At 56.6% G+C, this 17737-nt stretch overlaps 1 protein-coding gene across 17 annotated transcripts in view; it reads left to right on the forward strand.

Annotated features, from left to right (window-relative positions):
* PPP6R3 (protein phosphatase 6 regulatory subunit 3) overlaps positions 1-9024 on the forward strand; it is a 118682-nt gene extending 109658 nt beyond the window's left edge. For all 17 annotated transcript variants that reach the window (XM_053662891.1, XM_053662890.1, XM_053662896.1 and 14 more), the window contains 2 exons: positions 4699-4818; positions 7533-9024. In XM_053662891.1, coding sequence (XP_053518866.1) covers positions 4699-4818; positions 7533-7584 — 172 coding nt within the window. In that variant the 3' untranslated portion in view covers positions 7585-9024. The remainder of the gene's footprint in view (positions 1-4698; positions 4819-7532) is intronic.
* Positions 9025-17737: the final 8713 nt, after the last annotated feature.

A 17737-nucleotide genomic window follows, 5' to 3' on the forward strand; every position in this document is an offset into this window, starting at 1 on the left:
CTGACGGCCTCGGGCGTGGGGAGGACAGGGGGAGCCTCCGCTGTCAGCGTCTGTGACCTGGTTCCGGTGCGGGTTCCTGGTGTCTCTGTCAGACTCGAGCGGTCTCAGTGACGAGACGAGGGCTTGGGTCCCTGAGCGCGCACCTCCCTCCCTCCCTCTCCTTCTCCCCGCCCCCTTGTTTGGTAGTGTTTAGAAGACTGCACTGTAAGGCTAGCGGATTTAAAATGTGTGGGCATAAAAAAATCGGCCAGTCTTTAGTCGTCCCAGAAATTGACTCGTATACAGGCTGCAAAGCTCAGGCCATTAAAACCCAAGGTTTGGTATCATACTGACCACTGTCTTCAGACACCGGGGATATGTCTCGAGGGCCTTGTGACTTGTAGCCACAAGTCACTGACGGTGATTCACGGGTGGGTGAGAAGAGAACTGTTTGGACCTTCAGCAGATGGAGAAAAGCCTCTGGTAAACAGTCAGACCTGTTCGGGACTTTCCAGCAGCCTCAACGGAGAAGGTGGCCCCCAAACCTGACGACGGTGTCCGCTGACCACCTGAGGGGGACGGTCTGCACAGGGGCGTGTTGGGAACATCCCCCTCGAGGGTGGCCCAGGTGGTGGCACCTGTGGTCACTGCTTCTCTTCAGCACTGTGCTGGCGTCTTGGCAGATGCGGCATAGACTCAAGTAAAAGGCGGGAATGTTTGAAAGGAAAGTCGAGAAGTTGATCGTGAGATTCATAAAGGAGACCAAAGGGAGCTGAGAATAGTCAAGGTCATTTCAAAGGAGAAAGTGAGGGGGCTTCACCAGATTGGGGGTCCAGGCGTCTTCCTGACACTGGTGCTGAGAAGGCGGGGCCCAGAGATGCACGCACACAACTGCGCACGTGTGAGAGCGAGTGGCGCTCTGTCCGGCAGGAAAAGCAGGCTCTGCATGGTGACTGTCGTTTGGGAGGAAGGTGAGATCTCAATATGTATGGGAAGGGCCCAGCTGCGACTTTAGTAAGAGAGTATCTTCAGAATTAGGAGGGAGATAAAGCCAACCCTAAAAAAAAAAAAGAAGAAGAAGAAAGAGGAGGAAGGAAAGAAGGGAAAAAATAAGCCAAACCATAAAGGAAGGAAAAGATTGATAAATTTGAAATTTGATAAATTTCTAATACTCCAAAAGATGGGGGTAAATTAGAAAGAAAAGGAAGGGAGGTGGGCTGGGCTGGGATGGGAGTAAAAGGCAGAAAACTGTACTTGAACAACAATTAAAATAAAAAATAAAAATGCCTAGAAAGCAAAAGAGAAAAAGATTATAGCCAGCAAAGAAATGTTCAGTGGAAGGATAAAGAAAGAAGAACCTATTAACAATAAGAAAGACACAAACGAATGATTTTTGAAATGGACAAATGATACGAGCCATTCCATGTGGAGGGAAATGGGGAGCGGCCCCAACTGCAGGGTGGCCCATCAGCAGGAGCCGTGACAGTGGCTGCACCGCTGTCCTGGCACTTGGGTCCCCTGGTTTCTGCCTCGTCACAGAAAACAGAAACCCTGCAAAAACTGCCTCGACCTTTGTGAGGCACTGAATTCCAGAGCCAGATAAGGATGATTACAGAAAACCATCGACTTGTGTCCCTTAGGAGCAAACTGCATGTAGAAATTCCCCCAGGCCCCGCACGTGTCGGGTGGGCATGTTGTTTGCTGACGGACCCCAACAGCATGTTAAGAATAAGTTGTCATGCTCCGAGTACGTCCCTGGGGCAGAGGCCCGGGAGGTTCAGTGTCGGGAAGTCTGTCTGTGCGCGTGTAGCACCACACACCAGTAGACGGAAAGGACGTCCTTCTGACAAAGCTGCTGCTCCTGGAGTTCATACCTGCGTGAGACCGAAACTCTGAGCAAAGCAAGGCAGAAGTGCGTTTCCCAACCTTGGTAAAAGTTCAATCCCAAAGTCCTGCAGCGGAGACCGCACTTCAGGAGGGCCCTTTAGAGGTGGTCCCTCAGGGTAAGAGATAACACAGGGCGTCTATCTTGCTGCCACTGTGCGGGAGGTCCTGGGCAAGGCTGTGAGGGGAGAGGACAGGTACAGGTGAGGTTGGGTGTGACACGGTGAACCTGTCACTCGCAGACCATGTGACCGATTGTTACCTAAGCAAAGCCCCTGGGTAGGAGGTCACTTTGAAAAATCAGCCTTTCTGTGTGTCAGCAGGCAGGCAGGGGAGTATGATGAAAGGCAGAGAGAGCACTGGTCACAAGCCTCGCCAGCAGACGCTGAGTCAGCAGACGCCGAGTCGTTGAGGGAGAACGGGAACTCGGAAGTGCAGATAAAGCCGCCGGAGAAGATGCAGGCGGGCAAAGCCTGTGCAGCTCCGGGATGGGCCAGCCAGCCCGGTGCCCTGGAGGCCTCCCCACATCCAGTGACTAAGTTCAGTGCAATTTCCATCAGAATTCTAAAAGTTGGAATCAATAAACATGCCCTAAAATATCTGTGGAGTAATGAAGGTTCCCAGATTGCTTGGAGAACCGTAAACAAGGAAGATGGGACAGGAGACTTCCCTGGCACGAACTTTGTCGTGCCCCAGAGTCACAGTGACTCACACTGGGCTGTCAGCCGCACTTTGGGTGAGGGACTGCCCAGCACGTTGGGTGAGAGCCCAGCAACCACGGGGTGGCCCCTGCGGGTTGAAGGTCAGTGTGGGAGCTGGGTCGCGTGCAGGGCCGCGTTCCGCAGCCGGCACAGCCCCCTGGCAGCTTGCGTGTCCTGACCATCCCTTCCTGCCCTGAGCGCCTGAGACGGCCTGTCGGTGAGGGGTGTGGCTGGAGCCCCACAGTGGTTAGAAGCGACATACTCTGTCTTCCTGGTCAGGGGCAGAAAAGGACGTCCTTTTTAAAAGTAAAACAAGAAAACCTTCAAAAGCATAAACCACAATGCAAAGGATAGACTTGGGTTGGATCAATGTTAAGGATTTCGGGCTGACAAAATGGTGCAGGTAGAATTGAGGCTGGTAGCGAATCAAAGGGCTAACGCGTGCAGTATCCGGGTCGATGGGAAGCTGACACTTACTCCTCAGTTCCTATAAAGCAGTAGGGAAAAGACAGAAGACCCAGATCAAAAAGTGGGCAAAGGGTATCAGTAGGCAGTTTAGAGACAAGGAAATCCAAAAGGGCTAAAAAAACACTAATGCTCAAAGCACATTCGTCACCCGGCTGCTCTTTGAGACTAGCAGGAATCGGGTGGGTGGTGCAGAGGGCTGGGGGGTCCTGGGCCCCAGAGCCCTGCAGTGGGTGGGTGGGGGTGGGTGGCGTCCTTGTAGACAGGAGGAGGAGCGCCTCTTCCAAGCTGAGATGTGTCCGAGCAGCCCCCGGGCCCCTCACGTGTCACATATTGCCCCTGCATGCACAGAGGGTCGGGTGGGCACCAGGTGCCTGGAGAGGCAGGTGCACACCGTGGGGCACTGTCGGTGGGGCAGACGGGCCTTCTGCCCCAGGGCGAGCAGTCCGCGTGCGGCACCAGTTGGTGCCAGTTCTTGACTCCGAGCACGTCCGTGTTTCTGTGCTCTACAGGAAGGAGGCGTGGGGGGGGGGCAGAGGCAGGTCTGCGGTTGGGAGTGCTCAGAACAGTTTGTTCCTGTCATCGTTTGTTGTACCGTTTTCCACAGGAACAACTGTAACCCCGCTCTCACCCCACCCTGGACGTGTGGAGTGCCGCAGTGGCTGCTCTGGTGGGCAGGGTGTGGAGGGTGGGGGTAAAGAGCAACCGGCCAGGCAGCTCAGGTCGCCCGCAGACCTTTACGCCTCAGTTCATTTTCCTCCGTCCATCGCCCAGGTCCATCTGAAAGCCACCCGAGAAGTTACCCTAAAGTTAGGCGTTTCTTAAGCAAACCGAGGACAGGGCCCAGCCCCGAGTGCGGTGGGTCTGCCCAGAGGGAGCCTCCAGCTGCTGCCCTGGAGCCCGCGGTCAGCGCCGTCCTGGTCGCAGCAAACCAGAGACCAGACAGGTTTGAATCGCCAGCCTGCAGTTAACAGTGTTTGCAGCTGGTCCCTCTCCACCAAGCGCTGCCCCAGGGGAGACAGTCCTCCCCCTGTCTCTTTCTGTTCTGTCCAAAGTTCTTGGCTTTCTCCCTTCAGGGTGTCTGTACTTCTCACTTGAGGTCAGAGGGCAACTTGAGAAGGTCAGGACTGGTTCAGGCGCCACAGAACCCGGCTCCCATGGCCTCAGCCTGCAAACTGGTGGGGGTCTGTCCTACTGTTTAAGTGATGGGCTCAGCCTCAGAAGCAAAATGCTTAACTAAAGACTCATTCCTCCAAACAGGTTCATTTGACACCTTCTCCGGGTCTGCAGACCTGCTTAGGCGCAGTCGTGGGCATGTTACCCCCACCCCTCATTCTAGGAGTGTTCTGAAACTCTTGTACATTTCTTTTCTGTTTTGCACACTTGGCATCAGAGTGTTGAAATCCTATCGGTATGTAAGTCATGGGGCCGTTCTTGATCAACACCAGCTGCATCACATCGTCCCTTCCAGTTCCCTCCTGCGTGGTCCTTCCCTCCTGTGGTTTCCTGGTCGCTACCTGTGGCCCCGTGTCCCTCACCTGCGCATGCTCAGCCCCAGGGCTTAACTCCATGGCGGTCCTGACTCCAGAGCCATTTGCATGTGCCCTCACCCTCCACCTGGCGGTGACCCTCGGGGACCTAATGCTGCCTCTGGTCCTCTCCACTGCAGCGAGGAAGGAAAACTGTCTACCTCTCAAGATGCTGCTTGTAAAGATGCGGAGGAGAGCCCCGAGCCAGCCGAGGCGAAGTCTGCGGCGCCCCGGCCCCCCGGCAGTGGTGCTGAGCAGAGGTAAGGGCCGCTCCCTCTGGCCTGCCCAGACCCTGCTCTGGCTCCGCCGGCCGTCTCCTAGGGGCTGGGGGGCAGGGCCAGGGGGTCTACATTCAGGATTTGGAACCCGGGGTTCGGTGATGTCCCTGGCTCCCTCAGGGGTCACTGTGGGGTGTCTGTGTCACACCAGCACTGTGCGTCCCCCAGCCCCTTTTGGATGAACCTCTGAGACTGGGTCCCCTTGACTGTGGCAGCCAGGCTCCCGTGGGCCCTGCGGAGTCACGCCACGGCCAGGCACGAGCAGCTCCCAGTGCCCGTTTTCCAGGGGACGTGCCCAGGGGACAGAACCCTGAACCAACCCTGTTTGGTTCGGTTTCTGCAAAACACCTGAGTGTGGAAATCCTCCACCAGCAGATATTTTGCATCCTGGTCACCTTTCACTTAGGCCAGACCTGAGCCCTGGTGCCATCAGGCGCCTGTGAGGGTGGCGGGGTACCCCGGAGACCCTGCTGGAAGATGGGGACTTGTCCTGGGGCCACAGCACAACCCAGAGTTAACTTGTTTTATTTTAAATGGCTCAGTCTGAGTGTGCCTTCCCTAAGGAATGAAGTGAGCTTTAAAGCATTTCGGGAAAGTTGTGCTTTCTCCCCCGCCAGACCCCCTCTCCCCGGAATCTTCTTGGCACATCCGTGGTAAAGTGACCAGTGGAACCAGCAGGGGGCACTCTGTCCACTGGTTAGCAAACCTCTGTGGTCCCAGCAAACTCCGACTTTGTTTCTTGTGGAAATTGGAGCCAGAGTGAATGTGATTTAATATATATATAGACATGTATGTATGTACATGTTTTGCATGTGAAAGAAATGATGAGAACCATTTGGGCGCGTTAGCTCCAGTGAAGGCTTTCAGAGGAGGAGGCAGGGGGCCTGGACTTTGAGGGCCCGGCCCCAGCTGTGTTTGGGCTTTCCAGTGTGTTTTTGGTAAAGGCCCTTTGTAGGTCTGATTCCTAATCGGTCGTCATCTCCCTGGTTTCTTTGGCTTGGAGACCCGCCCCCATGGCAGGACGGTGCACCTGTGTCCTGCCGGACAGCTGCTCCGGGTCCGGGAGTCTGGTCCCGGCTTCTCCAGTGTGAGGCATGGGCAGCTGTCGGCGTGTCCGTGGCTCTCTGGGGCCAGAGTCGTTGGCCTCAGAACCCACTTTCTCCTCCCTGCTGTGCACCAGCTGGTGTGAAGAGCCCTGCCTTCTCTCTGCGGGGCTGAGGGGGTGCAGGACAGAGTGGGGGAACCACCGGGAGAGGTGGGGTGTCATTTGTGTCAGTGCGTTTGTCCTTCAGCGCGTGGCTCAGTGTGGCCACCGTTGGCCTGGGCCGGATGAGGAAGCAGCAGCAGGGCAGGCAGACGAGGGGCGCGTGTGGCGAAGGTGCTGCTGGAGGGCGGGGGGCCAGGGGAGGGAGCAGGTGCCCGTTTTCGGTGGGGCAGAGGGGCACGACGTCCGAGGTGACGCTGTTAACAGCGGGGACAAGGCAGATGTCCGGGTGTGTCACACCGGTGTTCTGAAAGCAGTTCGGGGCGGTGCTAGGACAGTGTGTGTGGCCAAGTGCTGACAACAGGCGTGTGCTGTTGCTCCCAGAGATTTGTGGTGCCCCGGAACTTCGGTTTGCACTGCTGCCCGCCAGCATGCTGGGCACTTTGCACATTGGAGAATCATGAACCCCTTTGGGGGACGTGGCTCAGTGGACTGAGCACCGGCCTGCAAACATAGGGTCACCAGTTCGATTCCCAGTCAAGGCACAGGCCTGGGCTGTGGGCCAGGTCCTCAGTAGGGGACGCGTGAGAGGCAACCACACCCTGATGTTTCTTCCCCTCTCTTTCTCCCTTCCTTTCCCTCTGTCCAAAAGTAAATAACGTCTTTTCTTAAGAAAAGAAAGAAACTTAAGGTTACACAGCATGTAAGTGGTGAAAGCAGAGATGGCATGTCACTGCTTGTACCTGGTTCCAGAACCTCGGTCCTGTGTGTCTGACACAGGCCCCGCCCCCTGCACTGGGAGTGCTGCCCGTGTGTGGACGGCTTCTTGGCACTGTTTGTAAACATCGATGCTCATTCAGTACTTGCGAGCTTCCCGCTTTGGCCTGCAAGCCCCTTCCTGCCCTTCTCTGTGAGATCTGGGAGACAGGGCAGGAGTGGCTGGCAGGCACCAGGGACTCTGTCGCACCAGGGACTCTGTCGCACCTGGCCCGCAGAGAGCCCCGCCCCTCCTCCCACCGCCCCACCCCGGCTGTGAGGGGCTCTTTGGTTGCATTTTGCACCTTCGTTTGCCACCAGGAGTCCGCGAGCTGCTTTTTTTGGTTTACTTTCCCCACTGAGAACTTGGTTCTCAGTGGCAGAACCATTTTTCAAGTGAAGTTTTGTGTGGACTGCAGGATATGGAGCAGATAAAAGGCTGCACTGAAGGAGGGATGAGCCTTGGGAGCAAGTTGTCACGACTGCCCTGGCCTGTGCTCCCGGCGGCGGGAGGGGCGCCTGCTCGTCCACGGCCGGCGGCTTAGGGCCCTTCGGCCCGTGTCTCTGGAGGTTCCGATCAGTGCACCTGAGAAGTGTTTCATTACGTAACTGTGTGCTTCGGGCATCACGTAGACAACATTAAAACAGCCCTTCTCCACCCTTGGGGAGCCAACTAAGTTAATTTCCCATCTCGTTTCTGCCCAAGTGCCTCAGATGTCTGTCTGTCGCTCCGCAGGACCGACCAGCCAAGTGTGCCCGGCGACACGTCCGCGAATGGCCCTGTATGATGAGTGACTCTGCTGCTGACCGAGGACTGCGGGCCGCCACCATCAGGGCTCTGGGTGCCAGCGGGGCCGCCGCGCTGCCGCCGCCCCACTCGGCGCCCCACTCTGCACGGGATCAGGACCAGCAACCTTTCTCCTCTAGACGCTAAGACATTGTACAGATTCAGACGTGTACCGATATTGCACATTGACAGATACCAAGAATTTTTTGCGTATGTTTATATTGTATTGTTCTAAAGAAAGGGTGGCCTGTGAATAAGATCCTGCCACCCCTGTAATAATAGTAGTGATGCTGTAGTTAAAATGGCTGTAAGAATAGTTTTATAAAAGTGAATACACAGAGCTATTGTATTTGAAACAGAACTATCTGACAATTATTAGTGTGACCAAAGTATTAGGCAGTTTTCGTACATTTTTTCACCTTGTACAAAATTCTGAATTCATTTTTCTTCCAGGTTGGCAAGGAGTAGCCGGATCGAGATGCCCTCTGTGTTCTTTTGGTTGTTCTAACTTACAAAAGTGATTTTGAATAAGAAATATTCGGTGTTCTTTTTATAACCAGTTTTTGATTGGTAACTGTTTTCTGTATTGTTAAAAACGGATCAAAAATGTAAGTCTATCGGTAGAGATTAAGTATTTATTGCTACAGCTTAGTTGATAAATTGATGTTATTGTAAAGCCATATGTTCTGTTCAAGTCTGGTCTGCTGAGAGGACCGTCCGTGCAGGTGAAACACGAGGACATTCGGGGTGCACACGGCCAGTGGTTTGGCTCGTTCTCGTTCTTCATTCTCGTTTTGTTTTCTGTTGCGTTTCGGCAGCTCATCTGCCTTTTAACCCATTCACCAAAACTTACCTTGTTAGCAGGCATCACCAGTGAGAACTTCAGAACGGCCGCTCATGTAACAGCCCCCACTCCACGCACGCAGCGGACAGAGGCCCGCGCTGCCCGTGGAGGTTTGGGGCGTCCAGCGGACCGGCCACGTTTGAAAACGGGGGGTCGGGCTCTGGCGCCCAGGCATGTTGCTCTCCTGTACCCTGTGGGGTTTTCACTTGTAAATTCTCAGCCAGTCTGCTTTTTTAGAACTGGCTTGTGTATATATATAGTGATTATGGATACTAATTCAATGTAATTTATAATTTTCTATGTCAGTATAAAAACCCATCACAGCCTTCTCAAACAGCTGAAGCAATATGTTGTGTATGGCGTGCCGTCTGGTGGAAGGGTTAAACGACTTCACCTCTTGCGATTTTAGATGCAAATCAGTTTTTCATTTCTGTAATAGAAAATTATTCACCTATTTTTACATCATTTGTTTTTCCTGACCAGTATTTAAAACCAAAAGGATATTCTGAAAAATGGCCAACAATTTTTTTAGAAATAGCATCCCAAGCAGCGTGCCTAAACATTACATTGCATATGGAAATAAAAGAATCAAACGTCTGGTGCCTTACTCCTTGTCTGCCTTTCCACCGGGAAGGGCGCAGGAGCGCCTCGCGGGGCCAGCGGGGCGAGCCGGCCACTTGGGGACAGCACAGGCAGCAGCGCGCCCTCGGCCTCCGCGCGCCACCCAGGGACCCTCTGCTGTCAGCCCCTCTTCTGAGAGACTCTCCTGGGGGCTGCTTGGCTGGGTCTCAAGGACGCTGGCTCTGGTGGCACCGCAGGGCCTGCTGTGGGTGGTGACGTGCTCGTCTTACCTGGTGGAGGGCGTGTCTCCGGTGCCGCAGGCTGCCCTGCGTGGTGTGGGTTTGGGCGGCGTCTCCGTCCCACCCGGGGTGACCACGTCGGACTTCATGCCTCTGGCTGCTGACGGAGGAGCACTGGGGTTCTCCAGGCCGTGTTGTGTGCTTGTCCCGCGTGGCAGGGGGGAGCCGAGGGCATGCGAGCGGGCACACCCGCATTTTTGTGTGCAGGCCACACTGGCCCGTGAGACGAGCCGAAGTCCACGGAGCAACGCCTGCCTGCGTGAAAGGGGACAAAACCCAGGCCTGAGTCTCTTGTCAGAAGCCACCGCCTCGTGTGGGCTCCACTGACCAGCCGGGGCGTGGGGGCTGCAATGAGACAACCACCACTGGCGTGTGCGGGGTCCCGGCCCCACCGTGTGAGGACCCAGCCAGCGGGGCCAGGGGTGCCGTCCCCCGGGCCCGGCCTGGCCAATGCAGTGGTGCCCACGCCTGGCCCACAGGCGCGTCTGGGCCTCTGGCCTGGCCCCCAGCAGCTCTTTCCTGGCCGTGGTTCTGGCTCCCGGCCCCTGGCGGTAGAGTCCCTCACCCGTTCCACACGCACATCTGAGATATGGCAACTGCTGGTTTCTCCTCCTCCTGCCGGTTTGACTCCCTGTGGTGGTTACAGCCACTTCGTCACCAAGCCCCCAGGGCTGGTTTGGGTGTCCGCCTGGGCCTGCAGCCACCGCCCCACCCAACCCTCACACCCCGGCAGTCAGCGCCCAGGGCCCCGAGCTCCTGTGGGGGAAACCAAAGGAAAGGGTCCTTGGGCGCCAAGTACAACTGTCCTTCCCTGTGGGGGGTCGTTGGTAAGTGTCAGCTGTCACCCGTAATGTCACCTGCTTGCCTTTCTGAAACCTGGCCCTCAGCCCGCCACTTGACCTCCTCTCCAACCAGGTGGGTTCAGCGCTTTTCTGTCGCAGGGCCAGCCCCATGCAGGGCCCGCCCCCTGGTCACGGAGCTCCCGTGGCACTCATCAGCCCCCCCTGTTCCCACAGCGAGTCCTTCCACGCCCTGTGGTCTCGCTTTGCTTCGCCTTTGGCGGAGCTTCCACCTTCTGGGTCCGGCTCCCTACAGCCTTTCGGCGCTCGGCGCCCGCACCCTCACTCGGCACCAGCCTAGCAGATGGCCCCCAGCCACCGCTGGGGCTGCCATGCCAGACAGGTTTCAAAGGCAGCCAGCACTGCCTCCCACCGTCGCAAGGCGCTGGGTGGCGTGGGCTGGCTTGGCTCGTTTCCCTGGGTCCTTTCCTCCTGAACCTAGAGTGGAGTTCTTCCTCCAGAGCAGGCGCTGTCCTCAGCGGTTCCTGGAGTCGGCTGTCCTCATTTTACTTGCATACAGGGGACACAGGCCAAGTGGTGTGTCCAGCGTGCCCGGCCGGCAGGGGACAGGTGAAGACAGTGAAGCACACTTACTGTGGGCCGAGCAACGCCTGGCTGTGGGTGCGCACCCCCAACCAAGCCCTTCTCCTGTTTGTCTTTCCTGACAAATTTTCCTGAAAATTTTGACAGTTTGGTCTCAGAGCTGTGCAGTGAGTGAGCAGAGACTGGCTGCTCGGGGTCTTTGTGGGCAGATAATGACAACGTGTGACCATGGCAACAAAGACTGGTGAATGGGGCACAGAACCAGCGACAGGTGCAGGAGAATTTAGTGTGATAAGCTCACGGGGTGGTGGGGGGAGACCTGTGAGCAGCCTGTGGGGCCTGCCCCCCAACCAGCTGCCCTCCTGGCAGGTGGGGCAGTTTCCACAGAGGCCGCGAAGCCGGCAAACCTCTCACTGTCTGGCCCTCTGCAGAAAAATGTCCCCAGGTCCTGAGTCAGTACAGTGGACTCGAACCCTTTTCAATGGCGTCGCCAATGCAGTCCCATGGGGAGGGGAGAGGCGGGTTTGGCCAGGCGCTAGACGGTACGTACGGGGGAGGTGAACCTCAACCCCTTCCACACGCCGTCTACAAACCCCCGAACAGCACTGGTCTAAGTGTGCACACTTGCACTTCTGGAAGAAAACATCTGAGTAGCTTAGGAACAAGCAAAGGCTTCTTAGGACGGCAAATGCAAATCACAGAGCCTACGAATGCACTGTTCACCGCAGTGCTACTCGTAACAGCCAAGTGCGGGAAACAGCCTGGGTGCCCATCAGTGAGTGAGCAGACAAAGTAACTGTGGTCCATTTACACAGTGGAGTACTACGCAGCAGAGAGAAAGGAGCTACCCTTTGCAACAGCGTGGATGGACCGGAAAGCATTACGCTGAGCGAAGTAAGCCAGGCGGTGAGAGACAAAGACCATATGACCTCACCCGCAAGTGGAACCTAGTCGACAAAACAAACAAAACAGAACCAGAGGCATGGAAACAAGGAACAGACAGTGACGGGGGGGGGGGGGAGGATAAGGGAGGAAAGAGGCCGAGGGACTAGTCAAGGAAATGAATGACCCACGGACACGGACAACGGTGTGGGGACTGAATGTGGGAACGGGGTGGGGGGCAGGGGAGAGCACCGAGGGAAAATGGGCACAACTGTAATAGAACCACCACCAAAACAAGTGTCCATCACAACTAAACTTTCTGCTCTTCAAGACACAGGTGGGCCCTGGGCCGCCAGGACACAACTCCGTGAGCCCTGGCAAAGCCCTCGGCTCCTGGAAGTAGGAAAACGCTAATCAGAAGTAAGGTGAGAAACCCACTTCCACACGTGGGTAAGAGGCGGGACCAGGTGGTGACAAAGATATGAGTGGCTGTGCGGATGTGACAGGTGTCCGTGCCAGTCAGCAGGGACACAGGTTAAAACCACAGACATACTGCGCCCCAGCTGATCGAGTGGCCCGAGAATGGCGACACTGAGCACCCAGAACAGGAGCGCTGTCTGCAATGACACACGCAACTCGGAAACATGCTTCCTTTCTCGTCTTCAAATCAGGCCCACTGCCGCCCTGTGGCTCGGCAGTTCTACCAGACGCTCCCCCGGGAGAGGCGAAAATACACGTCCACAAAGTTGTGCGAGGGCACCTGTTGTTGCTTTACTCATAAGGGCAAAAGATAAGACACGCCCGACTGGAAAATGGGTGAGAGTACATCAGTGCGGAGGAGGACCCTCGGCAATAAACGAGCGAACTCCAGTGAGTGTGTGCTCTCAGAATCCTGCCGGCGGATGAGCAGCAGGCACTCGGATACTCACCACACATGCCGTGGGGCCTGGAGACGGCCCAGGGTGCGGAGCCAGCAATAGGGGACCGGGAGGGTTGGCACTTGAGGGCAGGGGAGTGTCTGGATGACAGCAGCACACGCCCCGTGTTGCTGGTGACACGGTGCGGGGAACCAGACCCAAGTGTGCATGGGACAGTGAGTGCTTCCGGAGCCCATGCGACCTGTGAGCAGGTGGGTCACACTGTCTACCCCAGGGAGCCAGGGTCAGGAAGCGGCCAGGCCATGCCCTTTGGGACAGTCAGTAGGAAAAGGAGTGTTCGTAAATGGATCCATCCGTCTACGAAGCCATTTCCCAGACGGGTGCTTTGGGGGCCAGGAGGGGGCGTGCCACGCTACCTCCCCTAAAACGTCAGCTGGCCTCTCGTCACAGGAGGACGAAGGAGCAGCAGCTGCGAGGTGGGGGTGAGATGCAGGTGGGAACAGGGCTGTCCTGATCTGCTGCTGCTTCCTGCCCTCTGGCTGGCCACGCTTGAGGGCAAGCCCGCCAGGTCAGAGCACCCGCCGCCGAGGACGGCAGGGCCAGGGCCGTGGGCCTCGTACTGACCTGCAGGACCAACTCGCGCCCGGGGGGTCCGTCTGCGGAGGGTCTGCCTCTTGGGTTCCTTGCCTCGGGTGCCCTTTCCTGCCCTGGCCAAGGAGTGTGTCCTGGCCTGTCGTCTGTGTACAAGCTGTGTGGCCTCCTGGAGGAGACCCATGGGTATCCGACCCTGCCGATCACAGGCCCGTCATTGGGTCTCAGTCGGGGGAGGTGTTTGCAAGGCCACTTAGCCGCTCATCTCGGGCTGGACTCTCAAATTAGGTTTCTCCATTGGCCTCCCACGCCCTAATTCTCATTCCCCTCGCTCCCCTCCCAAACAAAGAAAAACAGGAAAAGATACAGGCGGTTACACTAAATCTGGATTTTCTTCCAGAGACAGATGGTCAGGCAGGTTGGAAATAAAACCCAGCAATACACTGTTCGTATGAAAGCCATAATAGTGACGAAGGCCAAAAATAAACATAGAACAACAGAGAAAAGTGCAAACAAAAACATGACAATACCAAAGTGCAACGTGAAGTTAAAAGCACTATGGAGAGTTAAGAGACTGAATCACGCCACAAACACAGCAGCTAGGAATGCAAGAAGGGCTTGTGTCCAACCCTGGAGTGGCCCTCCCCTATCGAATGCCCTGCCGGCCTCCGTGACGTCTTAAACCAGGCGTCGCAGGCAAGCGCTCCAAGGGCCAAGGGCCAGAGAGAAAGGAAAGGTTTTAGGCAAACCTGTATCTGAGGTCGCTGTCCACCTCGTGGCTGCTGCTGATTAACAGAAAGGGCCCGGGGTTTTCAGCATCTCACAGGCATGGGAAGGCAACACTTGGAGTTGAGGGCCAAGGAAGCCGGGGCTGAAGGGCCAAAACCCCGGAGAAAAGGGAACCATGAAGCAGTGAGCCTCACACCCACTACTGTCCCTTGACAGGCCTTTGATGACCCCTTACGCACACTCGGTGAAGTCAGGGGAGTGAGTAATCGCAGCTGCGACGCGACGGGAGAGGGGCGGGGCTAACGGTCTTGTTTGCCAGTTAGAGGGTTTCAGGAGCAGAAACCCTGGGCTCCTTGCGCTCCCGGCCGCCACTGGAGCCTTTCTGGGCAGCTTCTCAGCAAACACGCTTTAACAAGTAAACCACAGGTCTGGGCTTTTCACTCCTCAATGGCACCTGGACGTGGTCGCAGCAACGCTGCCTCTGCGCAGTCATGGACAGCGTCAGAACCTGCCACCATCCGCCTGTGTCTGACGACGGGGCCTGGGCCTGGGCCTGGGCACCTGTGCTGTCACATCGTCCATGAATTTCTGCTTCCAAACCTGAGTCCCACCGTCAAAAGCGAGGCCACATCGATGTGATGAGCCCACGGTGCCAAACGCTCAACTGTACCTGTACTTGCTGGTTTGATGGCAAGTTTCCACATGTCTTCAATCGCAACCACTGCGTTCTCCGCAGCCTCGAGATGAAAGGCTTACTAATTAGCTCCTGCTACAGCCATCGGCTTTGCCCCCTGTTCCGGCACCTGCACTCGAAGAAAGGGTCCCGGTCTGGCTCCTTTCCCACGCTTTCCACCACTGGGTGACCAAGGGGATGCTGGGAGCAAAACGCCCGGCCATTGCACCCAGGGGCAGTTCAGGGGCCCCAGCGTGCAGCCTTCGGCCGCACTGGGCTCCTAAATGGGCCAAGTCTTGCAGCCCAACACCACGAGTCAGGTTCCCAAGACCAAGGGACTTCCGTAGTCCCGGACCAGACGAAGGCATCGCCCCGACGGGCAGAGCAGTTTTGGCACCGCCTCTTCTCTGCAGTGTTCCGGTCTACACCGGAAGCAGAGGCCCTGTAGAAGGAAGTCCCGCCTTTCCCTAGGGGCTGCGGGCCTGAGGTGTGGGGGCGGGGCCTTGTCCAAAGGCCCCTTCCTCTGACCTTCTCTTGTGAAACGCAGTTAATGTTCCTCCCAGTCCTCCCACAACTCAAGGGTTCCCTCCCTTTTTCCTTATCCACCTCACCTTCCTACAGTTTCTTTTCTCCTTGCCCTTGCTTCCATTTCCTGCTGCTCCACCCTTTCCAGCTCCGTTACCCTTAGAAGCCACAAACGGAAACCACGTGGCCCATACCTGCCATTCCTTGAACTTTTGTCAGGGGCCGCAGAGTCCCGGTTCCACCAGACGCCAGCTGGGTAAGGGAAACCAGGGTGAACTGATCTTACACTGTTAGTGGGATTAAAAAGCTGGTGCTGGGTTGACCAAAAAGTCCGTGACGTTTTTTTCCGCGCAGTGGCTGTAGTGGCGCTTGGTTGCCTTGAATCTCATTAGAAACGATGTGTATTGTGACAGCTGTCATACCAGCGCGCATTTAAAAAACTTGTCAAAATTGGGGAATTTTTGTGCAGCCATTTTGATATTGACGATGGAAGAAGCTATGCAACATTTTTGGCATATTGTGCTTTATTATTTCAAGGAAGGTAACAACACAACTGACAAAATTTGTGCAGCGTAAGGAGAAGGTGCTGTGACACATTGCACATGTCAGAAGTGGTTTATGGAGTTTCTTGCTACTGTTGACATTTTGGCCAAACGGTTCCCTGCTGTGGGGCTGTCTTGTGCGTAGGAGACATTTAGGAGAGCCCTGGCCTCTACCCACTGGAAGCCAGTAGTGGGAGTGAACCGACATGTTCAAAATACCCAAATCCATTAAGTTATTGGTGAACATGAAAAATGTGTCTTTCCTTTTACAGAAAAAAGCTAAACGTACTTTCTGGCCAACCCAGTATTTGAGCACGAGCTGCCCCGGAGACGCAGCCTCGGGCAGCCCCCTGAGCTGCGGGCCCTGCCACCGCCTGCGACCTCGAGTGAGTCTGCCTCGGTGGGCGCCGAGCATCTGGCTCACCTGAGAGGCCAGGCGCCCACGGGGTAAACGCCAAACCCCGTGTGACCCTGGAGCCAGCATCCTTTCAAAAATCAGTCGACGCGACATGTTCTGTCCCAGCCAGCGCTCCGTGCTCCACCTTGGAGAAGAGAACCCGGCCATTGCATGCTGGGCAAAAGGGGGACCCTTGCGAGAGACACGCACAGCCGGGGATCCAAGTCCCGAAGGCAGACAGAGCCTGAGAACAGATGCAGCCCTCCCGGGAGAAAATTATAGGCTCTAGTGAGTCTAATTAGATGTTCTGACTAATCACGGTTAATGCCGGCTGTCGTCAATTAGCCTCATTAGCACGAGGACTTGGGGCGCAGGACGGCATCACTTGAATTACCAAGCAGCTGCTCATTTGTGGAGAGGGGTGCGCTTCCAGAAAGGCCATGCTTTCTGAAAATTAACTGTGGCCTCCTGCATTGTTGGAAATTCAGGAAAATGGAGGGGGAAACCATAAGTGAGCAGATAAAAAACTAAGGTGATGAAAGTTGCACAGTAATTTTTACTATTATTTTTCCACTATTTTATTTTCTTGGCCACCGTGGACTTGGGCCATTGTATGCTTTTTTCCTGAAATCTGTGAGTGGGAGGCAAAATTGCTCACATTAGAGTTCAGCCAGGACATTAAGCCCATTAGGGAGGTAATGCCAAAGAGCCACTGCAGCGGGGCTTTCTCAGCTCACCCTCCGCTCAGGAGAGGCACCAGTGCGGCAGCCATGTTGGGACAGTGCTTCCAGACTGGCCCAGGGCTCGCAGCCCGACCTCCCACAGCCCTGGCCCAGCTCTTCCCCACCCATGGGCGCCACTCCCCCACACAGTGGATGGGGCCCTGTCCCTGCTGGAGGGGGGGGGTTGGGGGCAGGGGCTTGCCCACAGGGGGAGAGGCCCCTCCCACCACACCCTCAGCTCTGGCCCCCACTGAGGCTGGTTGGGGGGTCCCAGGGCCCAGAGCAGGTGGCTGGCCGGCAAGCATGCCCCACCAGAACTCCCCTTCCTTGCCCCTCAGCTTGTGCTGTTGCTGCTTCAGCCTCTTTCGGGGCAGAGGCCTAGGACCCCACCCTGCCAGCTGCCACCTCCCCGGCCTGTGGCCCAGGCCTACTCCCTGCCTCATGGCCTCTCAACAGGGTCCAGACACCTGAATGCTCTCCCCTTGGGCCTGGCCTCACCCATACACGGGGGTGGGGGTCTGGGGTACAGGCCCACCTTTAAGCTCCCATCCAGTCATAGTTCAGTTGGCTCTTGCTGCATGCCAGGCCCTGGGGGCCCCGTGGTCCCCGCCTCCCTGGAGGCTACACTCTGCAGGGGCCTGTGGCGCTTCACCGCACAGAAGTCACAACAAGACCACCGCGCGCTGTGTTGTCGGCCCAGAGCCCCAGACTTGGACACGTCTGTGGAGTGGCCGGGCATGGCGAGGCCGCACTGTGTAAGGATGCGTTCTGAACGCACTCCCAGAGGGTCCGGGCCCCCACTCTGTCCCCTCCCAACCAACACCCCCACAGGCCAACCAACTGGAGGGCAGCCCCCAGCTTCACCGCAGGGCCACCTCCGGCCTGCGCTTGCCGTCTGCTTCCTGCTTGCCCAGGCTGCACGGTCGTGCATGGCCTGGTTGTGGATGCCAACAGGGTCCAGGCTCTCAGGGGTCGCGAGCAGAGGACCGGGCTGACCTCACCGGTGCTGCAGGGCACAGCCACGAGAGGGTCAAGTGCACCTCCTAGGACGTGGGAGCGACGTCTCCGGCCCGGGCGAGGCTCCCTCCCAGTGAAGGACTGCGGGGGTCTTCTGGGGTTGTACTTCCCC

Source organism: Artibeus jamaicensis, unplaced genomic scaffold, assembly GCF_021234435.1.
Source record: "Artibeus jamaicensis isolate MK-2021 breed Jamaican fruit bat unplaced genomic scaffold, CSHL_Jam_final contig_3109, whole genome shotgun sequence".
NCBI classification, from domain to species: Eukaryota; Metazoa; Chordata; class Mammalia; order Chiroptera; family Phyllostomidae; genus Artibeus; species Artibeus jamaicensis.